Genomic DNA, 22748 nt, shown 5'->3' with positions numbered 1-22748 from the left:
TAGTGCCCCCACGGCACAGGCCCGCCCGCGGATCGGTGGGCAATGGGCGGCCGCTCGGTCCATTGCAGGCCGGAGAACTCGAGCGGCCCCGGGGCCCATTGGGTCGCGCCGGTCCTCGCCATTCTCCGAGGCGGGCAGCGCGATTCACGTCGGGGGGGACTTTTGGGGGGTCGGAGAATCCCGCCCATGATCACAACGGTCAGAATGTCCACAACCACAGTCGTACCATCACCAAGAATCGAGGGACAATTCTTGCCATGGGGCGGAATTTAACGGGAACATTTCTAAGTTCATTTGTGGCGGGTTTTCCAGGGACTTGCCCGTCGGCGCTCTGCCAGTCTGTGCTCACCGCTGTTCAACGACACTTCGTCACTTTTTTGTGCCCTGGGGAGTTTCTCACTGGTTTAGCCCACGCTTAGGGCGGGATTTTCCCACCATCCCGCCGCGCATATTTCAGCGGCGACGGCAGCCTGCCAGTGGGATCTACCGTCCCGCCATTGTCAACTGAACAGCCGGTAAATTCCACCCTTCGAATTTTTTTCGTCACTGGGGAGCTGAACTCCGAGATCGGGCCACCATTTTGAAAGGGTGCCATAATCTCTAAGTGAGCTTGTGGATCCCCCTCATCCCCCACCCATGGGCAATGTCACCCCCTCGCCCCCTACATGGGCACTACCCCACACCCACCAAGCGAGGACACCCTGCATTGGGGTCCTTGGGGGGCCCCCTCGGCAGGCCCACCCCCCCCCCAGATCTCATTTACAGGCCCCCCCATCCAGGATCTCCACCCATCAACCCCCACCAACCTTCTAGAGGCCCCTACTTACCTGCCCATCATCCCCATCCTTCAAACCCCCCTTCCAACCTCCTTTCATGGCTTGGCCGCCCTCAGGCCCTGACCATTGGCAGTGCTACCTGGGCACCCTTGCACTGGCACCCTGTCTATGCTCCTGCCAGCTGGGCAGTGCTAAGGTGCCTGTTGGGCAGTGCCAAGGTGCCATTTAGGCAGTGCCAAGGTGCCCACCGGGCAGTGCCAAGTTTCCCACCGGGCAGTGCCAAGGTGCCCGCCAGGCAGTGCCAAGTTTCCCACCGGGCAGTGCCAAGTTTCCCACCGGGCAGTGCCAAGTTTCCCACCGGGCAGTGCCAAGTTTCCCGCCGGGGAGTGCCAAGTTGCCCACTGGGCAGTGCCAAGGTGCCAGCTGGGCAGTGCCAAGGTGCCATTTAGGCAGTGCCAAGTTGCCCACCGGGCAATGCCAAGGTCCCCACCGGGCAGTGCCAAGGTGCCAGCTGGGCAGTGTAAATTGCCCACCGGGGAGTGGCAAGGTGCCCACCGGGCAGTGCCAAGTTGCCCACCGGGCAGTGCCAAGTTGCCCACCGGGCAGTGCCAAGTTGCCCACTGGGCAGTGCCAAGGTGTCAGCTGGGCAGTGTAAATTGCCCACCGGGGAGTGGCAAGGTGCCTGCTGGGCAGTGCCAAGGTGCCCACGTTCCGCCCAGACGCCCACGGGCGACTTCACCCGGAATCTGCCGGCCTGGCTGCGCTTGAGCAAAAATGCAACGTGGCCAGTAGATCGTGCCCGTGGAACCCTCTCAGTCAGAAAGAAAGACGTGCATTTCTATAGCGCCTTTCATGACCGCAGAACGTCCCGACGTCCCTTGCAGCCAACGGAGCCCTTTTTTGAGGTGTAATGGCGGAGGGCACGCCGACATGAATCACAGCAGGTCCCCCACGACACGCAGTGTGCCTCAGAATCCTCCAGAGGCACACAGGTGGGTGTGGTAATACCAGGTATTGCGGAACCTGAGAGGTGGATGACCATTGGCTAGACCCAGGAGTCTACCATTGGCTGATGTACACAGCTCCGCCCCGAGAGGTGGGGTATAAGAACTGATGCCGTCCCAGCAGCCTTCACTTTCTGTATCGAAGCTGCTGGGGAAGAGTTCTAGCTGATTAAAGTCGATTAGTTATGACTCCCCTTGTCTCGAGAGTAATTGATTGCGCATTAGTGGGTACATCCCCCAGGACGTAGAGGGTCATGTCCAGGGAGCAGTGCCGGGGTTTGTTCCGAGGTTGGGGGGGCGGGACGGGGGACGTCGGCTGTCGTGTGGGCGGGTGTTCCATGCGGGAGGCTTGGGTGTTCTGGGGGGGGGGGCTTTCTATTTTTAATATTTCTGTTTCGGGGCACCCTTAAAACTAAGTGGCTGGACTGAGCTCCGCCCACCAGGGTGATGTCACGGGATCGGCCCCTGCACTTTGTTTTTTAACTCAGGCCCGAAAAATGCAGCAGGGGCCGCTGGCTCCCATCCCGTTTTCCCTGCCCGCTGCCCCACTCTGCAAAAAGAAACATTTGAATTCCGCCCGCTGTCTCTCTAACACGGGGAGATTTATTTGATTGTTATTGTCTCTGCTCACGTTCCAGGCTATCGCTGCTTCAAAGCCATCATGTTCCTGACGGGCCTGATGTTTGGATCCATCGTCATCTTCATGTTGTGCTACAAGGAGAGGGTCCTGGACACACAGCTAAGCATGGAGGCCAGCGTGGGAATCGGACTGGGTATTGGCATCCTCTGCGGCCTGGTCACCATGCTGGTGCGTAGCGTCGGCCTCTTCATGGTGGGCCTACTGCTCGGCCTGCTGGCCGCCGTGGCCACCCTGGTGGTGCTGGAGCAGTTCTACCACCCCCGCACCATTTGGGTCCCCATCAGCCTGCTGCTGGGCGCCGGGATGTTCTTCGCCGTGGTGACCCTGCAGTGGCAGCGCTCCTTCACCGTGCTGTCCACCGCCGTCTTCGGGAGCGCCGTCATCACCGTGACGGTGGATTACTTCATCGAGCTCTTCCTGCTCGTGCAGTACGTCTACGAGAGGATCAAGGTGTCTCCCGTGCAACCCGTGTGCTGGTACAGCTGGGTCATCTTAGGGGTCTGGCCCGTGCTGACTGCCCTTGGCGTCCTGGTGCAGTTCAAAGTCACAGCGGAAGGCTACTCACACACGGAAGGTAGGTCCCGTAACCGGGGGTAACGGGCCTAGAGAAATTGGCTGAGCTAGACCTCAAAGAAATTGTGATGGTGGGTGCAGGGTAGGGAGTTACTGAGATGCAGTAACCTTATTCACGCAATATTCCCGTAACAGCCTCCCCGAACAGGCGCCGGAATGTGGCGACTAGGGGCTTTTCACAGTAAGTTCATTTGAAGCCTACTTGTGGCAATAAGCGATTTTCATTTCATTTTTCAATACTAAAAGGATTTAATCAGCAAAAATAAGCATTTTTAATAATGCTGTTGTTATGGGCCAGGGTTTAGAGAACCCCAAAGTGTATCATGGAGTTCAGCTGACCCACAACGTTTAATAGATTGTGGCATGGGGAGCACACGGCCGACTCTACAGGTGTGACGCAACAGAGATCCACAGTATGTTTATTTATGAAACCAGTTGATACTTTATAAACCCACAAGAAACATCTTAACAACTATCAACACCGATAAATCCCCCAAAGAATACAGTACTCTCTAAGTAACTCTTAATCTTTCCTTGCTACATCCATAAGACAAAAAGAAACCTTTTTACAGAAAGACATCAGGTTTAACTTCTTTACTGAGAGCAGTTACCACTTTCAGATCACCAAATGAACATGCTTTAGTTTGCAGAGATTCATACACATCCTGCTGTGACTGCACCTTCTCCAAATCTAAAACAAAACTAAACACGCCCTGTAGCTGCGAGCCCAGAGCAAAAGTAAAAGCAGACAGACAGCCCAGCTCCACCCACACTCTGACATCACTGATAAACACCCATTTCTTAAAGGTACATCCACTACAGCTATTTTATAAACCCCCATTTCTTAAAGGTACCCTCACATGACACTTGAGTCTCTCAGTAACGTGATTAAAATTCACTGAAAATGACCAAGGAACTAGACTTTACAATGTAATAAAAATCTAAGGAATAGGAACATGTGTCCTGTTGAAGGAGCCTTGGGGAGTTACTGCAGTGCACCTTGTAGATGGTACACACGGCTGCTACTGTGCGTTGTAGGTGGAGAGAGTGGATGTTTAAGGTGGTGGATGGAATGTCAATCGAACGGGCTGCTTTGTCCTGACGTTGAGCTACTTGAAAGTTAGGAACGTAAGAGCTACGAGCAGCCCATCGAGCCGGCTACGTTATCCATACGATCCTGGCTAATCTTTGGTTTCAACTCCACTCCCCCGCCCACTCCCCATAGCCCTTAATTCCCCGAGCGACCAAAAATCTGTCTATGCCCACCCATAAATATGTTCAATAATGGAGCATCCATAGCCCTAGGGGGAGAATTCCAAAGGGCTAGATTCTGCGTTCCTGAGACTAAGTGTACTTAGTTTCTCCGGGGCAGGATTGGCTTCCATGACAGCAAAACTGATGCTGCACCTGGACAGATTCAGCGACCATTGAGGGGTTAGCACCGGTACCACATGGGACACAACCGATCCTAAATCTTATTGAGTGAAGACATTTCTCCTCCTCTCAGTCCTAAATGATCGGTCCCTTTATCCCGAGACTGTGGCCCCCGTGTTTTAGATTGCCCGACCACCGGGAACAATCTCTCCGCATCCACCCACTCGGAATTTACTAGGTTTCAATGAGTCGCCCTCATTCTTCGCCCTCCAGAGAATTAGAATCCCAGTTTACTCAGCCTCTCATCACAGGGCAACCCCCTCACCCCAGTGACCAATCTAGTGATCCTTTGATGTCCTGCTTCCAATGGAAGTTCTCCGGCAGCGTTGTGCCCGGCACAAATCCCGCTGTGTCAGGAGAATTGCGGGAGAGCCGCGCAAGACGTAAATCAGTTTCTGATTCTCCCAGCCGATTTTTTTGTGGACTCGGCTCCACTTACCCGCCCGCTCACTGTAACCTTTTATCCCTTTACTGTTCAGATATCTATCTACCTTTGTCTTAAGAGCATTCAACGAGGGAGCCTCAACTGCTTCACTGGGCAGGGAATTCCACAGATTCACGACCCTTTGGGTGGAGAAGTTACCCCTGTGCTCAGTCCTAAATCTACTTCCCTTTATTTTGAGGCGATGCCCCTTAGTGCTGCTTTCACCCGCCAGTGGAAACAACCTGCCCGCTTCTATCCTATCTATTCCCTTCATAATTTTATTTGTTCCTACAAGGTCCCCCCGCCCCGCATCCTTCTAAATTCCAACGAGTACAGTCCCTGTCTACTCAACTTCGCCTCGTAATCCAACCCCTTCAGCTCTGGGATTAACGCAGTGAATCTCCTCTGCACGCTCTCCAGTGCCAGTACGTCCTCAAGTAAGGAGACCAAAACTGAACACACTACTCCTGATGTGGCCGCACCACCACCCGATATTGCTGCATCATGACCTCCCAGTTTCTAAACTCCATCTCTCGAGTAATGAAGGACAAAATTCCATTTGCCTTCCTAATTACCTGCTGCACCTGCAAACCAACTTTTTGCGATTCATGCACAAGGACGCCCAGGTCCCTCTGCACAGCAGCACGCTGCAATTTTTTACCATTTAAATAATAGTCCATTTTGCTGTTACTCGTACCAAAATGGATGACCTCATATTTATCAATATTGTACTCCATCTGCCAGACACTTGCCCACTCACTTAAACTGTAGAACATAGAACATACAGTGCGGAAGGAGGCCTTTCGGCCCATCAAGCCTGCACCAACCCACTTAAACCCTCGCTTCCACCCTATTCCCATAACCCAATAACCCCTCCTAACCTTTTTGAACACTAAGGGCAATTTAGCACGGCCAATCCACCGAAACTGCACGTCTTTGGACTGTGGGAGGTAACCGGAGCACCCGGAGGAAACCCACACACACACGGGGAGAACGTGCAGACTCCGCACAGACAGTGACCCAGCAGGGAATCGAACCTGGGACCCTGGCGTTGTGAAGCCACAGTGCTAACCACTGTGCTACCGTGCTGCCCTTATCTATATGCGTCTGCAGACGTTCAGTGCCCTCTGCACACTTTGCTCTACCGGTAACGCTGTGCACCTTTATTAAATGCAGCAACCTTTTGTGCGGCCCCTTGTCAAATGCCTTTTGGAAATCCAGGTACAGCACATACATTGAGCGCATTTGCTGTTTCCCACGCCATCTCTTTTCATCCCTTGGGATGCATTCCATCAGGGCCAGGAGACTTGTCTGCCTTTAGCCCCATTAACCTGCCCAACACTACCTCCTTAGTGATAATGATCGTTCCTAGATCCTCAACCTGCCATAGTCTCCTTGCCAACAATTATTGGCATGCTATTTGTGTCTTCCACTGTGAAGACCGACACAAAATACCTCTTCAATGCATCAGCCATTTCCTCATTTCCCATTATTAAATCCCCCTTCTCATCCTCGAAAGGACCAATGTTGACCTCAGCCACTCTTTGTGGTTTTATATATTTGTAGAAACTTTCTATCTGTTTTTATATTCTGAGCTAGTTTACTCTCATAATCTATCTTACTTTTCTTTACAGCTTTTTTCATAGATACATAGACTTCATAGATCCCACTTCTGACATTGCCTTTAGGGGCTGGTTTAGCACACTGGGCTAAATCGCTGGCTTTTAAATCAGACCAAGGCAGGCCAGCAGCACGGTCCAATTCCCGTACCAGCCTCACTGAACAGGCACCGGAATGTGGCGACTATGGGCTTTCAGGGCAGCACGGTAGCATTGTGGATAGCACAAATGCTTCACAGCTCCAGGGTCTCAGGTTCGATTCCGGCTTGGGTCACTGTCTGTGCGGAGTCTGCACATCCTCCCCGTGTGTGCGTGGGTTTCCTCCGGGTGCTCCGGTTTCCTCCCACAGTCCAAAGATGTGCAGGTTAGGTGGATTGGCCATGATAAATTGCCCTTAGTGTCCAAAATTGCCCTTAGTGTTGGGTGGGGTTACTGGGTTATGGGGATAGGGTGGAGGTGTTGACCTTGGGTAGGGTGCTCTTTCCAAGAGCTGGTGCAGACTCGATGGGCCGAATGGCCTCCTTCTACACTGTAAATTCTAAAAATTCTATGAAAATAGGAGCAGGAGGAGGCCTTTGGGCTCTTCGAGCCTGCTCCGCCATTCATCACCATCATGGCTGATCATCCAACTCAATAGCCTAATCCTGCTTTCTCCCCATAGCCTTTGATCCCATTCTCCCCAAGTGCGATATCCAGCCGCCTCTTGAATATATTCAAAGTTTTAGCATCAACTACTTCCTGTGGTAATTAATTCCACAGGCCCACCAGTCTCTGTGTGAAGGAATGTCTCGTTATCTCTGTCCGAAATGGTTTACCCTGAATCCTCAGGCTGTGATTCCTGGGGCGCGATTCTCCGACCCCCCACCGGGTGGGAGAATCGCCGGCGGCGGGTGTGAAACCCGCCCCAGCCGTGTCCCAAATTCTCCGCCACCAGAGATTCGGCGGGGGCGGGAATCGCGCCAGCCGGCGTGGATTAGACCTTTTTAACGGCGGGACAAGGCGGCGCAGGCAGGCTCCGGGATCCTGGGGTGGGCGGGGCGATCTGGCCCCGGGGGGTGCCCCCCACGGTGGCCTGGCCCGCGATCGGGGCCCACCGATCGGCGGGTGGGCCTGTGCCGTGGGGGCACTCTTTTTTTCCGCCTTCGCCATGGTCTTCACTATGGCGGAGGCGGAAGAGACCCCCTCCCCTGCGCATGCGTGGGGATGCCGTGAGCGGCCGCTGACGATCCCGCGCATGGGTCGCCCGCCGAAGTCCTTTCGGCGCTGGCTGGATGGCGCCAAAGACCTTTCCCGTCAGCCGGCGGAGCGGAAACCACTCCGGTGCGGGGCTAGCTCCTCAAGGTGAGGGCTTGGCCCCTAAAGGTGTGGAGAATTCCGCACCTTTTGGGGCGGCCCGACGCCGGACCGATCCACGCCGTTTTTGGCGCCGGGTAACGGACATCGTGCCGTTTGCGGCAAATCCCGCCCCGGGGCGAAATTCTCCGGAAACGGCGCGATGTCCGCCGACTGGCACCCAAAATGGCGCAAATCAGACGGGCATCGCGCCGCCCCAAAGGTGCGGAATGCTCCGCATCTTTGGGGGCCGAGCCCCAACCTTGAGGGGCTAGGTCGGCGCCGGACGAATTTCCGCCCCGCCAGCTGGCGCGGAAATAACATCTCCGGGCGGCGCATGCGCGGGAGCGTCAGCAGCCGCTGACGGCATTCCCGCTCATGCGCAGTGGAGGGAGTCTCTTCCGCCTCCGCCATGGTGGAGTCCGTGGCGAAGGCGGAAGGAAAAGAGTGCCCCCACGACACAGGCCCGCCCGCGGATTGGTGGGCCCCGATCTCGGGCCAGGCCACCGTGTGGGCACCCCCCGGGGCCAGATCGCCCCGCGCCCCCCCCAGGACCCCGGAGCCCGCCCGCGCCGCCTTGTCCCGATGGTAAGGTATGTGGTTTAATTTACGCCGATGGGACAGGCATTTTAGCGGCGGGACTTCGGCCCATCCGGGCCGGAGAGTCGCGCGGGGGGGCCCGCCAACCGGTGCGGCGCGATTCCCGCCCCCGCCGAATATCCGGTGCCGGAGACTTCGGCAACCGGCAGGGGCGGGATTCACGACAGCCCCTGGCAATTCTCCGACCCGGCGGGGGGTCGGAGAATCTCGCCCCTGGTTCTGGACACATCCATCATTGGTAACATCTTCCCTGCCTCTACCCTGTCTAGTCCTGTTAGAATTTTATAAGTCTCTATGAGATCCCCCCCTCATTCTTCTGAACTCCAGCGAGAACAATCCTAACCTAGTCAACCTCTCCTCATATGACAGTCCCGCCATCCCTGGAATCAGTCTGGTAAACCATCGCTGCACTCCCTCGAGAGCAAGAACATCCTTCCTCAGAAAAGGAGACCAAAACTGCACACAATACTCCAGGTGTGGCCTCACCAAGGCCCTGTACAATTGCAGCAACACATCCCTGCTTCTGTACTCGAAACCTCTCGCAATGAACATACCATTAGTCTTCTTTACTGTCTGCTGCACCTCATGCTTACCTTCAGCGACTGGTGCACAAGGACACCCAGGTCCCACTGCACACTCCCCTCTCCCAATTTACAATCATTCAGGTAGTAATCTGCCTTCCTGTTTTTGCTTCCAAAGTGAATAACCTCACACTTATCCAAATTATACTGCATCTGCCATTGGTTTGCCCACTCGCCCAACCTGTCCAGATCATGCTGTAGGATCCCTGCATCCTCGTCACAATTCACCCTCCCACCTAACTTGGTATCATCTGCAAACTTTGAGATGTTACATTTTGTTCCCTCATCCAAATCATTAATATATATTGCGAATAGCTGGGGTCCCAGCACCGATCCCTGTGGTACCACACTAGTTGCTGCCTGCCAATTTGAAAAGGACCCATTAATCCCTACTCTTTGTTTCCTCCCTGCCAACCAGTTTTCTATCCACCTCAATATACTTCCCACAATCCCATGCGCTTTAATCTTGCACAATACTCTCTTATGCGGGACTTTAACAAACACCTTCTGAAAGTCCAAATATACCACATCGACTGGCTCCCCCTTGTCGACTGTACTGGTTACCTCTTCAAAGAATTCCAACAGATTTGTCAAGCATGATTTTCCCTTCACAAATCCATGCTGACTCTGACTGATCCTGCCACTGCTTTCTAAATATTCCGCTATAAAGTCCTTGATAATGGATTCAAGCATTTTCCCCACTACCGATGTTAGGCTGACTGGTCTATAATTCCCTGCTTTCTCTCTACCTCCCTTTTTGAATATCGGAGTGACGTGAGCTACCCTCCAATCAGCAGGGACAGTTCCAGAGTCTATAGAATCCCGGAAAATGACCATCAATACATCCACTATCTCCAGAGCCACCTCCTTAAGCACTCTGGGATGCCGATTCTCAGGCCCTGGGGATTTATCCGCTTTCAATCCCATCAGTTTTCCCAGCACCATTTCTCTACTAATATTGATCTCCCTCAGTTCTTCCCTCTCTCTAAACTTTCATTTCTGGGATCTGGGACGGGATTCTCACGGCGTTCACGACGGCGCGAACATTTAGTCCCGCGATCGGTGAATCGCGCCCTGCGTATTCAATTGCTCAGCCATTTCTTTGTCCCTTATTATACATTGCCATGTTTCTGTCTGTAGGGGGCCTACATTTGTCTTTACCAATCTCATTATCTTCACATATTTTGGAAACTCTTAGTGTCAGTCTTTCCTGTATTTCCCCCTTCTTAATCAATCCCTTGGTCCTTCTTTGCTGAATTCTAAACTGTTCCCAATTCTCAGACCCAAGATTCAGCAGCCTAGTCTCCGAATCAACTACTTCACTCTCCACCTTGATAAAAAATTCTATCATGTTATGGTCGCTCATCCCCAAGGTGTCTCGTCCAGCCAGATTGGCAATGATTCCCTTCTCATTACACAGTACCCAGTCTAAGATGGTCTGCTCTCTAGTTGGTTCCTCCACATATTGGTCAAGAAAACCACCCTGTATACACTCCAGGAATTCCTCCTCTACGCCATTGTGGCTAATTTGATTTGCCCAATCTATGTGCCGATTCAAATCACTTATGATCACCGATATTCCCTTATTACATGCATCTCTAATTTCACGTTTAATGCCATTCCCAACCTCACTAGTGCAGTTTGGGGGTCTGTCTATGACACCCATTAATTTTGACCATCTAGTTTCCCACTAAACTTTGCCACTTTGTATGCATTTTCTTTCAATTTGATACCCTCCTTTATTTCCTCAGATATCCACGGCTGATTATTCCTTTTCCTACAATTCTTCCTTTTCACTGATATATACCTTTGCTGAGCACTGTGAAAAACTTCTTTGAAAGTCCTCCACTGTTCCTCAATTGTCCCACCATAAAGTCTTTGCTCCCAGTCCACCTTAGCCAACTCCTCCCTCATCCCATTGTAGTCTCCTTTGTTCAAGCACAAGACACTGGTATTGGATTTTACCTTCTCACCCTCCATCTGTATTTTAAATTCAACCATACTGTGATCACTCCTTCCAAGAGGATCCTTATCTATGAGATCATGGATTATTCCAGTCTCATTGCACAGGACCTGCTGAAAATAGGACTGGTTTGAAATTTCCTGATGTTTTTCAGCATTGGATCAGCCTTTCCCCCTTGGATCAGTCTTTCCCCCTTCGGACATTGTAATAACATAACTCCTGCACCATAACTGACATTGGACAAGAAAACAGAAGAATTCTCTTCAGTTTTCAGGGATCGGCCATGATTTTATTGAAAGGCGGAGCAGTCTCGAGGGGCCAAATGGCCTCCTCCTGCTCCTGTTTCTTCTGTTCATCTGTTCCTTACAGAGAAAACGCTCCCTGAGATAGTAAATTAGGGAAACAATCATAAAATATCTATAATGCGTGAACATTATTAACAAATACAGCTGTGCATTTTTATCTACAGATTTTTAATTATTGTTGTCACATATCCTGACAAGTTTCACTGTTTTAAATTCCAATGTCCACACTCACAGTGTGGAAGATATGCATTTCAATAGGATACTTCACAACCCCAGATTGTCACAAGGAGATTTACAGCCAATAATGTAACTTTCAGAGTGTTTTAATGTTCTGATGGAGGAAACTCACACAGTAAGATCCCACGAACAGCAACGTGACAAGGACAGGATAATCTGATTTCTTAGTGTCATTGGTTAACAGATTAATGATGTCTTGGACAACAGGGATGACTCCCCTCCTCAGGGGCTGGTTTAGCACACTGGGCTAAATCGCTGGCTTTTAAAGCAGACCAAGGCAGGCCAGCAGCACGGTTCAATTCCCGTACCAGCCTCCCCGAACAGGCGCCGGAATGTGGCGACTAGGGTCTTTTCACAGTAACTTCATTTGAAGCCTACTCGTGACAATAAGCCATTTTCATTTCATTGTTAGAAATTGCAACTCAGGCTTTTTTATGACCACCTGATAGGTTTCGACTTCCTATTTGAAAGGCGGGATCTCCGACAGTGCAGCACTCCCTCAGCACAGTAGAGCCGGAACGGATCTTGGGGAGTTAGTTGGGATGCCATTGGGACAAGGAATTCAGTTGAATGCTCTGGGACAGGAGTCAAATCCCGCCAAGACAACTGATGGGATTTACATTTGATTAATAATTTCAGAAAAAACCTGGGAAATAAAGCCAGTCTCGGTAATGGTGGCCATGACAACCATCTGGTTCACTAATGCCTCTTTCGGGAATGAAATCTGCCGTCCTTACCCGGTCTGGCCGACATGTGACTCCAGACCCATAACAATGCGGTTGACTCTTTAAATGCCCCCTGAAATGGGCAGGTGAGACACTCAGTTCAGGGGCAATTGGGGAGGGGCAACAAATGCTGGTCTTGCCAGACACCCAGGTCCAGGAAAAGATTTTTTTTTTAAGTTACACACGCTGCCGATCAAAATAACTGGTAAGTTCCAGAAACTCTATGGGACCAATGCCATCCTTTATTTGTCCTCCTTAGGGAGAGGGAAATGGGCAGCACAGTGGTTAGCACAGTTGCTTCACAGCGCCAGGGTCCCGGGTTCGATTCCCGGCTTGGGTCACTGTCCGTGCGGAGTCTGCACGTTCTCCCCGTGTCTGCGAGGGTTTCCTCCGGGTGCTCCGGTTTCCTCCCATAAGTTCCGAAAGATGTGCTGAATAGGTGAATTGGACAATCTGAATTCTCCCTCCGTGTACCCGAACAGGCGCCGGAGTGTGGCGAGTGGGGGATTTTCACAGTAACTTCATTGCAGTGTTAACGTAAGCCTGCTTGTGACAATAAAAGATTATTATTATGTCGACTTTTGTGGGTCAGGTCGTGTGGGTCGGGATGACCTCAGCAACTATCTTAAGTGCGCCCCCAAGAAAGCAAATCTGATTGATCCACCTATTTCTGTTCCCCCCCCCCCCCCCCCCCCCGTGCCCCCAAACCCCCTACCCCACCCTGGCACCACCTCCAGTAATCATCAGCAGGAGACAGAGGAGAGTTCAGCTGATGCGAATACGACAGAAAGAGACCAAGAAGAAGAGGAAGCATCACAAGAAATACCAGGAGCCTGCGTACCGGAGAAAGCCCAACCCAGTGCGACGATATGATGGAGACGTGCTCTCTCCGGTGAGTCAGCGTTCTGGATCTTTGTAACGTTGCCCAACAAACCCAGTGATGCACAATCAATTACTCTCGAGACAAGGAGAGTCATACTAATTGGCTTTAATCAGCTAGAACTGTACCCAGCAGCTTCGGTACAGAAGATGAAGGCTGCTGGGACGGCATTGATTCTTATACCCCGTCTCTCAGGGCGGAGCTATGTGCGTTAGCCAATGGTAGACTCCTAGGTCTAGCCAATGGGCATCCACCTCTCAGGTACTGCAATACCTGGTATTACCACACCCAGCACCTCTTAGCGCCCATTGGGCTTTGCTGACCCATGTTGGCTCCCGGTCAAGGCAACGGCTTAATTTAGAAATTCCCATCTTTGTTTCCACATTCCGCCATGACCTCATCCATCCTGGCCTCTGTGATCCCCTCCAGTTACACAGCCCTCTGAGATCTCGGCGACTGTAGTACCCTCAATAACGACACGAGAGTGGGGAATGGTAAATGACGGCTTTAATAAGCAGAGAACTAGCCAGCCACAGAGACTTGTGCTTACTGAGTGCCGCCTACAGGGCGTCACTGTATATACAGCTCCCTGGTGGGCGGAGGCGGAGTCCCCCAGGGTTCCAAACCCGGTCTTAAAGGGGCATCACCTACATGGTGTTAAGGGTACAGTAACCATTCATCACAGCGACCTTCCAGCTCCAGCTTCTTGAACATCCCTCATTCCCATCGCTCCACCATTGCCGGCCCAGCCTTCAGCTGCCTGGACCCAAAGCTCTGGCCTTCCATCTCTAAACATCTTTGCCACTCAACCTCTTCTTTTTTTTAAAATATTTTTTATTCTCTTCTTTTTTCACATTTTCTCCCTAATTTACACCCACCAACAATAAACAATAATCAGCAACAAATATGTCAATCCCCATATCAATAACAACGATCCCATCCTCCCACCAAACCCCAAACATCAGCCCACATGTTCACACAAACAAAAAGGAATCAGGAATCACCCACAGTCACCATTAACACACACAGTCCCCCCTCCCCCAACTAATGTCCAATGTTATCCAGTTCTTGAAAGTGCATAATGAATAGTGCCCATGAATTGTAGAGCCCCTCCATCCTTCCCCTCAGTTCAAACTTAACCTTCTCAAGAGTCAAGTATTCCAACAGGTCCCCCCGCCACGCCAGGGCACAGGGTGGAGAGGCTGCTCTCCAACCCATCAGGATCCGCCTTTGGGCGATCGAGGCGAAGGCTACAACATCTGCCTCTGCACCCGTTTCCAACCCTGGTTGGTCTGACACCCCGAATATGGCCTCCCGGGGACCCAGGTCCAGTTTCACGTGCACCACCTTGGAAATTACCCTAAAAACCTCCTTCCAGTAATCCTCTAGCTTTGGACAGGACCAAAACATATGAACGTGACTAGCGGGCCCCCCCCCCCGGCAACGCTCACACACATCTTCTACTCCTTCAAAGAATCGGCTTATCCTCGCCCTCGTGAGGTGTGCTCTGTATACCACCTTCAGCTGTATCAGCCCCACCCTCGCGCACGAGGTGGAGGCATTTACTCTCCGGAGCACCTGACACCAGAACCTCTCCTCCATAACCTCTCCCAACTCTTCCTCCCACTCTGCTTTGATCCCTTCCAGTGGTGCCTTCTCCTCTTCCAAAATACCCTCCCAACCTCTTTTAAGGTACATCTTAAATCGCTCTCTTTGAACAAGTTTTTGATCACCTCTGATACCTCTCGATGTGGCTTGTTGTCAAGTTTTGTTGAATGATGCCCCTGTGAGGCGACTTGGGACGTGTTGTTGAGTTAGTATACTGCATCAATAGAAATTCCTGTTGTTTGATTCCACGTGCTAAAAGTTGCGAAGGTTAAACATGTCCGAGCTGTCCTCCTTTGGCTGTCATTAGAGTTCACGCTGGGGCTCTGATTTTCACCCCAAGGTGGGTAGCGGGGTTCAGAAATTTCCCACATCTCTGCACCCCCAATGGGAGAAACTGCCAGAATGACAGAGTCTCCAATCCATGGGGCAGGTGCCTGAATTTCCACCTCTTCATTGATCTCTCGCACCTCTTCGTGAGGATACACTGCAGCAACTTCTCTGTTCATCAGCTTTGAGAGGGCGCAGGGTGACACAATCCATACCAAACACTACCTCGTCAAAAAGAAAAAGGAGGTATTTGTCAGGGCTAAAAGGCTGGGAACAGACGAAGCCTGTGTGAAATATAAGGAAAGTAGGAAGGAACTTAAGCAAGGAGTCAGGTGGACTAGAAGGGGTCACGAAAAGTCATTGGCAAATCGGGTTAAGGAAAATCCCAAGGCTTTTTACACGTACATAAAAAGCAAGAGGGTAGCCAGGGAAAGGGTTGGCCCACTGAAGGATAGGCAAGGGAATCTATGTGTGGAGCCAGAGGAAATGGGCGAGGTACTAAATGAATACTTTGTATCAGTATTCACCAAAGAGAAGAAATTGGTAGATGTTGAGTCTGGAGAAGGGAGTGTAGATAGCCTGGGTCACATTGAGATCCAAAAAGACGAGGTGTTGGGTGTCTTAAAAAATATTAAGGTAGATAAGTCCCCAGGACCTGATGGGATCTACCCCAGAATACTGAAGGAGACTGGAGAGGAAATTGCTGAGGCCTTGACAGAAATCTTTGGATGATACAAAGATAGGTGGAGGGGCAGGTAGTATGGAGGAGGTGGGGAGGCTGCAGAAAGATTTAGACAGTTTAGGAGAGTGGTCCAAGAAATGACTGATGAAATTCAACGTGGGCAAGTGCGAGGTCTTGCACTTTGGAAAAAAGAATAGAGGCATGGACTATTTTCTAAAGGGTGATAAAATTCATAATGCTGAAGTGCAAAGGGACTTGGGAGTCCTAGTCCAGGATTCTCTAAAGGTAAACTTTCAGGTTGAGTCCGTAATTAAGAAAGCAAATGCAATGTTGTCATTTATCTCAAGAGGCTTGGAATATAAAAGCAGGGATGTACTTCTGAAGCTTTATAAAGCATTAGTTAGGCCCCATTTAGAATACTGTGAGCAATTTTGGGCCCCACACCTCAGGAAGGACATACTGGCACTGGAGCGGGTCCAGCGGAGATTCACACGGATGATCCCAGGAATGGTAGGCCTAACATACGATGAACGTCTGAGGATCCTGGGATTATATTCATTGGAGTTTAGGAGGTTGAGGGGAGATCTAATAGAAACTTACAAGATAATGAATGGCTTAGATAGGGTGGATGTAGGGAAGTTGTTTCCATTAGCAGGGGAGACTAGGACCCGGGGGCACAGCCTTAGAATAAAAGGGAGTCACTTTAGAACAGAGATGAGGAGAAATTTCTTCAGCCAGAGAGTGGTGGGTCTGTGGAATTCATTGCCACAGAGGGCGGTGGAGGCCGGGACGTTGAGTGTCTTTAAGACAGAAGTTGATAAATTCTTGATTTCTCGAGGAATTAAGGGATATGGAGAGAGAGCGGGTGAATGGAGTTGAAATCAGCCATGATTGAATGGTGGAGTGGACTCGATGGGCCGAATGGCCTTACTTCCGTTCCTATGTCTTATGGTCTTATGATCCTCACTGTCCTCAGGTGATGTCCCGGAGGACTGGAGAATAGCCAATGTTGTTCCTCTGTTTAAGAAGGGTAGCAAGGATAATCCAGGGAACTACAGGCCGGTGAGCATTACTTCAGTGGAAGGGAAATTACTGGAGAGAATTCTTCGAGACAGGATCTACTCCCATTTGGAAGCAAATGGACGTACTAGTGAGAGGCTGCATGGTTTTGTGAAGGGGAGGTCGTGTCTCACTAACTTGATAGAGTTTTTCGAGGAGGTCACTAAGATGATTGATGCAGGTAGGGCAGTGGATGTTGTCTATATGGACTTCAGTAAGGCCTTTGACAAGGTCCCTCATGGTAGACTAGTACAAAAGGTGAAGTCACACGGGATCAGGGGTGAGCTGGCAAGGTGGATACAGAACTGGCTAGGTCATAGAAGGCAGAGAGTAGCAATGGAAGGATGCGTTTCTAATTGGAGGGCTGTGACCAGTGGTGTTCCGCAGGGATCAGTGCTGGGACCTTTGCTGTTTGTAGTATATATAAATGATTTGGAGGAAAATGTAACTGGCCTGATTAGTAAGTTTGCAGACGACACAAAGGTGAGTGGAATTGCGGATAGCGATGAGGACTGTCAGAGGATACAGCAGGATTTAGATTGTTTGGAGACTTGGGCGGAGAGATGGCAGATGGCGTTTAATCCGGACAAATGTGAGGTAATGCATTTTGGAAGGTCTAATGCAGGTAGGGAATATACAGTGAATGGTAGAACCCTCAAGAGTATTGAAAGTCAGAGAGATCTAGGTGTACAGGTCCACAGGTCACTGAAAGGGGCAACACAGGTGGAGAAGGTAGTCAAGAAGGCATACGGCATGATTGCCTTCATTGGCCGGGGCATTGAGTATAAGAATTGGCAAGTCATGTTGCAGATGTATAGAACCTTAGTTAGGCCACACTTGGAGTATAGTGTTCAATTCTGGTCGCCACACTACCAGAAGGATGTGGAGGCTTTAGAGAGGGTGCAGAAGAGATTTACCAGAATTGTTGCCTGGTATGGAGGGCATTAGCTATGAGGAGCGGTTGAATAAACTCGGTTTGTTCTCACTGGAACGACGGAGGTTGAGAGGCAAACTGATAGAGGTCTACAAAATTATGAGGGGCATAGACAGAGTGGATAGTCAGAGGCTTTTCCCCAGGGTAGAGGGGTCAATTACTAGGGGGCATAGGTTTAAGGTGAGAGGGGCAAGGTTCAGAGTAGATGTACGAGGCATGTTTTTTACACAGAGGGTAGTGGGTGCCTGGAACTCGCTACCGGTGGAGGTGGTGGAAGCAGGGACGATAGTGACATTCAAGGGGCATCTTGACAAACACATGAATAGGATGGGAATAGGGGGATACGGAGCCAGGAAGTGTAGAAGATTGTAGTCTAGTCGGGCAGCATGGTCGGCATGGGCTTGGAGGGCCGAAGGGCCTGTTCCTGTGCTGTGCATTTCTTTGTTCTTTGTTCTTTGTACACTGTCCCCATCAAACACTCCCAGGACAGGTAGAGCACGGGGTTAGATACAGAGTAAAGCTCCTTCTACACTGTCCCCATCATACACTCCCAGGACAGGTACAGCACGGGGTTAGATACAGAGTAAAGCTCCCTCTACAATGTCCCCATCAGACACTTCCAGGCCAGGTACAGCACGGGGTTAGATACAGAGTAAAGCTCCCTCTACACTGTCCCCATCAAACACTCCCAGGACAAGTACAGCATGGGGTTAGATACAGAGTAAAGCTCCCTCTACACTGTCCCCATCAAACACTCCCAGGCCAGGTACCGCACGGGGTTAGATACAGACTAAAACTCCCTCTACACTGACACCATCGAACATTCCCAGGACAGGTACAGCACGGGGTTAGATACAGAGTAATGCACCCTCTACATTGTCCCTATCAAACGCTCCCAGGACAGGTACAGCACGGGGTTAGATACAGAGTAAAGCTCCCTCTACACTGTCCGCATCAAACACGCCCAAGACAGGTACAGCACGGGGTTAGATACAGAGTAAAGCTCCCTCTACACTGTCCCCATCAAAAACTCCCAGGACAGGTACAGCACGGGGCTAGATACAGAGTAAAGCTCCCTCTACACTGTCCCCATCAAACACTCCCAGGACAGGTACAGCACGGGGTCAGATCCAGAGCAAAGCTCCCACTACACTGTCCCCATCAAACACTCCCAAGACAGGTACAGCACGGGGTTAGATACAGAGTAAAGCTCCCTCTACACTGTCCCCATCAAATACTCCCAGGACAGGTACAGCACAAAGAACAAAGAACAAAGAACAAAGAAATGTACAGCACAGGAACAGGCCCTTCGGCCCTCCAAGCCCGTGCCGACCATACTGCCCGACTAAACTACAATCATCTACACTTCCTGGGTCCGTATCCTTCTATTCCCATCCTATTCATATATTTGTCAAGATGCCCCTTAAATGTCCCTATCGTCCCTGCCTCCACTACCTCCTCCGGTAGTGAGTTCCAGGCACCCACTACCCTCTGCGTAAAAAACTTGCCTCGTACATCTACTCTAAACTTTGCCCCTCTCACCTTAAACCTATGCCCCCTAGTAATTGACCCCTCTACCCTGGGGAAAAGCCTCTGACTATCCACTCTGTCTATGCCCCTCATAATTTTGTATACCTCTATCAGGTCGCCCCTCAACCTCCTTCGTTCCAGTGAGAACAAACCGAGTTTATTCAATCGCTCCTCATAGCTTATGCCCTCCATACCAGGCAACATTCTGGTAAATCTCTTCTGCACCCTCTCTAAAGCCTCCACATCCTTCTGGTAGTGTGGCGACCAGAATTGAACACTATACTCCAAGTGTGGCCTAACTAAGGTTCTATACAGCTGCAACATGACTTGCCAATTCTTATACTCAATGCCCCGGCCAATGAAGGCAAGCATGCCGTATGCCTTCTTGACTACCTTCTCCACCTGTGTAGCCCCTTTCAGTGATCTGTGGACCTGTACTCCCAGATCTCTTTGACTTTCAATACTCTTGAGGGTTCTACCATTCACTGTATATTCCCTACCTGCATTAGCCCTTCCAAAATGCATTACCTCACATTTGTCCAGGTTAAACTCCATCTGCCATCTCTCCGCCCAAGTCTCCAGACAATCTAAATCCTGCTGTATCCTCAGACAGTCCTCATCGCTATCCGCAATTCCACCAACCTTTGTGTCGTCTGCAAACATACTAATCAGACCAGTTACATTTTCCTCCAAATCATTTATATATACTACAAAGAGCAAAGGTCCCAGCACTGATCCCTGTGGAACACCACTGGTCACAGCCCTCCAATTAGAAAAGCATCCCTCCATTGCTACCCTCTGCCTTCTATGGCCTAGCCAGTTCTGTATCCACCTTGCCAGCTCACCCCTGATCCCGTGTGACTTCACCTTTTGTACTAGTCTACCATGAGGGACCTTGTCAAAGGCCTTACTGAAGTCCATATAGACAACATCTACTGCCCTACCTGCATCAATCATCTTAGTGACCTCCTCGAAAAACTCTATCAAATTAGTGAGACACGACCTCCCCTTCACAAAACCGTGCTGCCTCTCACTAATACGTCCATTTGCTTCCAAATGGGAGTAGATCCTGTCTCGAAGAATTCTCTCCAGTAATTTCCCTACCACTGAAGTAAGGCTCACCGGCCTGTAGTTCCCGGGATTATCCCTGCCACCCTTCTTAAACAGAGGAACAACATTGGCTATTCTCCAGTCCTCCGGGACATCCCCTGAAGACAGCGAGGATCCAAAGATTTCTGTCAAGGCCTCAGCAATTTCCTCTCCAGCCTCCTTCAGTATTCTGGGGTAGATCCCATCCGGCCCTGGGGACTTATCTACCTTAATATTTTTTAAGACACCCAACACCTCGTCTTTTTGGATCACAATGTGACCCAGGCTATCTACACCCCCTTCTCCAGACTCAACATCTACCAATTCCTTCTCTTTGGTGAATACTGATGCAAAGAATTCATTTAGTACCTCGCCCATTTCCTCTGGCTCCACACATAGATTCCCTTGCCTATCCTTCAGTGGGCCAACCCTTTCCCTGGCTACCCTCTTGCTTTTTATGTAAGTGTAAAAAGCCTTGGGATTTTCCTTAACCCTATTTGCCAATGACTTTTCATGACCCCTTCTAGCCCTCCTGACTCCCTGCTTAAGTTCCTTCCTACTTTCCTTATATGCCACACAGGCTTCGTCTGTTCCCAGCCTTTTAGCCCTGACAAATGCCTCCTTTTTCTTTTTGACGAGGCCTACAATATCATTCGTCATCCAAGGTTCCCGAAAATTGCCGTATTTATCTTTCTTCCTCACAGGAACATGCCTGTCCTGTATTCCTATCAACTGACACTTGAAAGCCTCCCACATGTCAGATGTTGATTTGCCCTCAAACATCCGCCCCCAATCTATGTTCTTCAGTTCCCGCCTAATATTGTTATAATTAGCCTTCCCCCAATTTAGCACATTCATCCTCGGACCACTCTTATCCTTGTCCACCAGTACTTTAAAACTTACTGAATTGTGGTCACTGTTACCGAAATGCTCCCCTACTGAAACATCTACCACCTGGCCGGGCTCATTCCCCAATACCAGGTCCAGTACCGCCTCTTCCCTAGTTGGACTGTTTACATATTGTTTTAAGAAGCCCTCCTGGATGCTCCTTACAAACTCTGCCCCGTCTAAGCCCCTGGCACTAAGTGAGTCCCAGTCAATATTGGGGAAGTTGAAGTCTCCCATCACCACAACCCTGTTGTTTTTACTCTTTTCCAAAATCTGTCTACCTATCTGCTCCTCTATCTCCCGCTGGCTGTTGGGAGGCCTGTAGTATACCCCCAACATGTCTTGGGAGCACGGGTTAGATACAGAGTAAAGCTCCTTCTACACTGTCCCCATCAAACACTCCCAGGCCAGGTACAGCACGGGGTTAGATACAGAGTAAAGCTCCCTCTACACTGTCCCCATCAAAGACTCCCAGGACAGGTACAGCACGGGGTCAGATCCAGAGTAAAGCTCCCGCTACACTGTCCCCATCAAACACTCCCAGGTCAGGTACAGCACGGGGTTAGATACAGAGTAAAGCTCCCTCTACACTGTCCCCATCAAACACTCCCAGGACAGGTACAGCACGGGGTCAGATCCAGAGTAAAGCTACCGCTACACTGTCCCCATCAAACACTCCCAAGACAGGTACAGCACGGGGTTAGATCCAGAGTAAAGCTCCCTCTACACTGTCCCCATCAAACACTCCCAGGAGAGGTACAGCACGGGGTTAGATCCAGAGTAAAGCTCCCTCTACACTGTCCCCATCAAACACTCCCAGGACAGGTACAGCACGGGGTTAGATACAGAGTAAAGCTCCCTCTACACTGTCCCCATCAAACACTCCCAGGACAGGTACAGCACAGGGTTAGATACAGTGTAAAGCTCCCTCTACACTGTCCCCATCAAACACTCCCAGGCCAGGTCCCCGGGGAGTGTGTCAGTATTTACAAGGGGTTCACGGGGAGTGTGTCAGCATTTACAAGGGGTCCCTGGAGACTGTGTCAGTATTTACAGGGGGTCCCCGAGGAGTGTGTCACTAATTACAGGGGGGTCCCCGGGGAGTGTGACAGTATTTACACGGGGTCCCCGGGGAGTGTGTCAGTATTTACAAGGGGCCCCTGGGGTCTGTGTCAGTATTTACAGGGGGTCCCCGGGGAGTGTGTCAATATTTACAGGGGGTCCCCGGGGAGTGTGTCACTAATTACAGGGGGGTCCCCGGAGAGTGTGTCAGTATTTACAGGGGGGTCCCGGGGAGTGTGTCAGTATTTACAGGGGGTCCCCGGGGAGTGTGTCAGTATTTACAGGGGGTCCCCGGGGAGTGTGTCAGTATTTACAGGGGGTCCCCGGGGAGTGTGACAGTATTTACAGGGGGTCCCCGGGGAGTGTGTCAGTATTTACAGGGGCCCCAGAAGAGTGTGTCAGTATCTACAGAGAGTCCCCGGGGAGTGTGTCAGTATTTACAGGGGGTCCCCGGGGATTGTGTCAGTATTTACAGG

At 50.7% G+C, this 22748-nt stretch overlaps 1 protein-coding gene across 7 annotated transcripts in view; it reads left to right on the top strand.

The window, feature by feature from the left end:
• LOC140386579 (transmembrane protein 198-like) overlaps positions 1 to 22748 on the top strand; it is a 325956-nt gene that overhangs the window by 297896 nt on the left and 5312 nt on the right. For all 7 annotated transcript variants that reach the window (XM_072469034.1, XM_072469025.1, XM_072469077.1 and 4 more), the window contains 2 exons: positions 2419 to 2994; positions 12951 to 13105. In XM_072469034.1, the coding sequence (XP_072325135.1) occupies positions 2419 to 2994; positions 12951 to 13105 (731 nt within the window). The remainder of the gene's footprint in view (positions 1 to 2418; positions 2995 to 12950; positions 13106 to 22748) is intronic.

The sequence above is a fragment of the Scyliorhinus torazame genome, chromosome 2, assembly GCF_047496885.1.
Source record: "Scyliorhinus torazame isolate Kashiwa2021f chromosome 2, sScyTor2.1, whole genome shotgun sequence".
In the NCBI taxonomy this organism is placed as follows: Eukaryota; Metazoa; Chordata; class Chondrichthyes; order Carcharhiniformes; family Scyliorhinidae; genus Scyliorhinus; species Scyliorhinus torazame.
The sequence above is the reverse complement of the archived record's forward strand: the minus strand, read 5'-3'. Positions and strand labels throughout refer to the sequence as shown.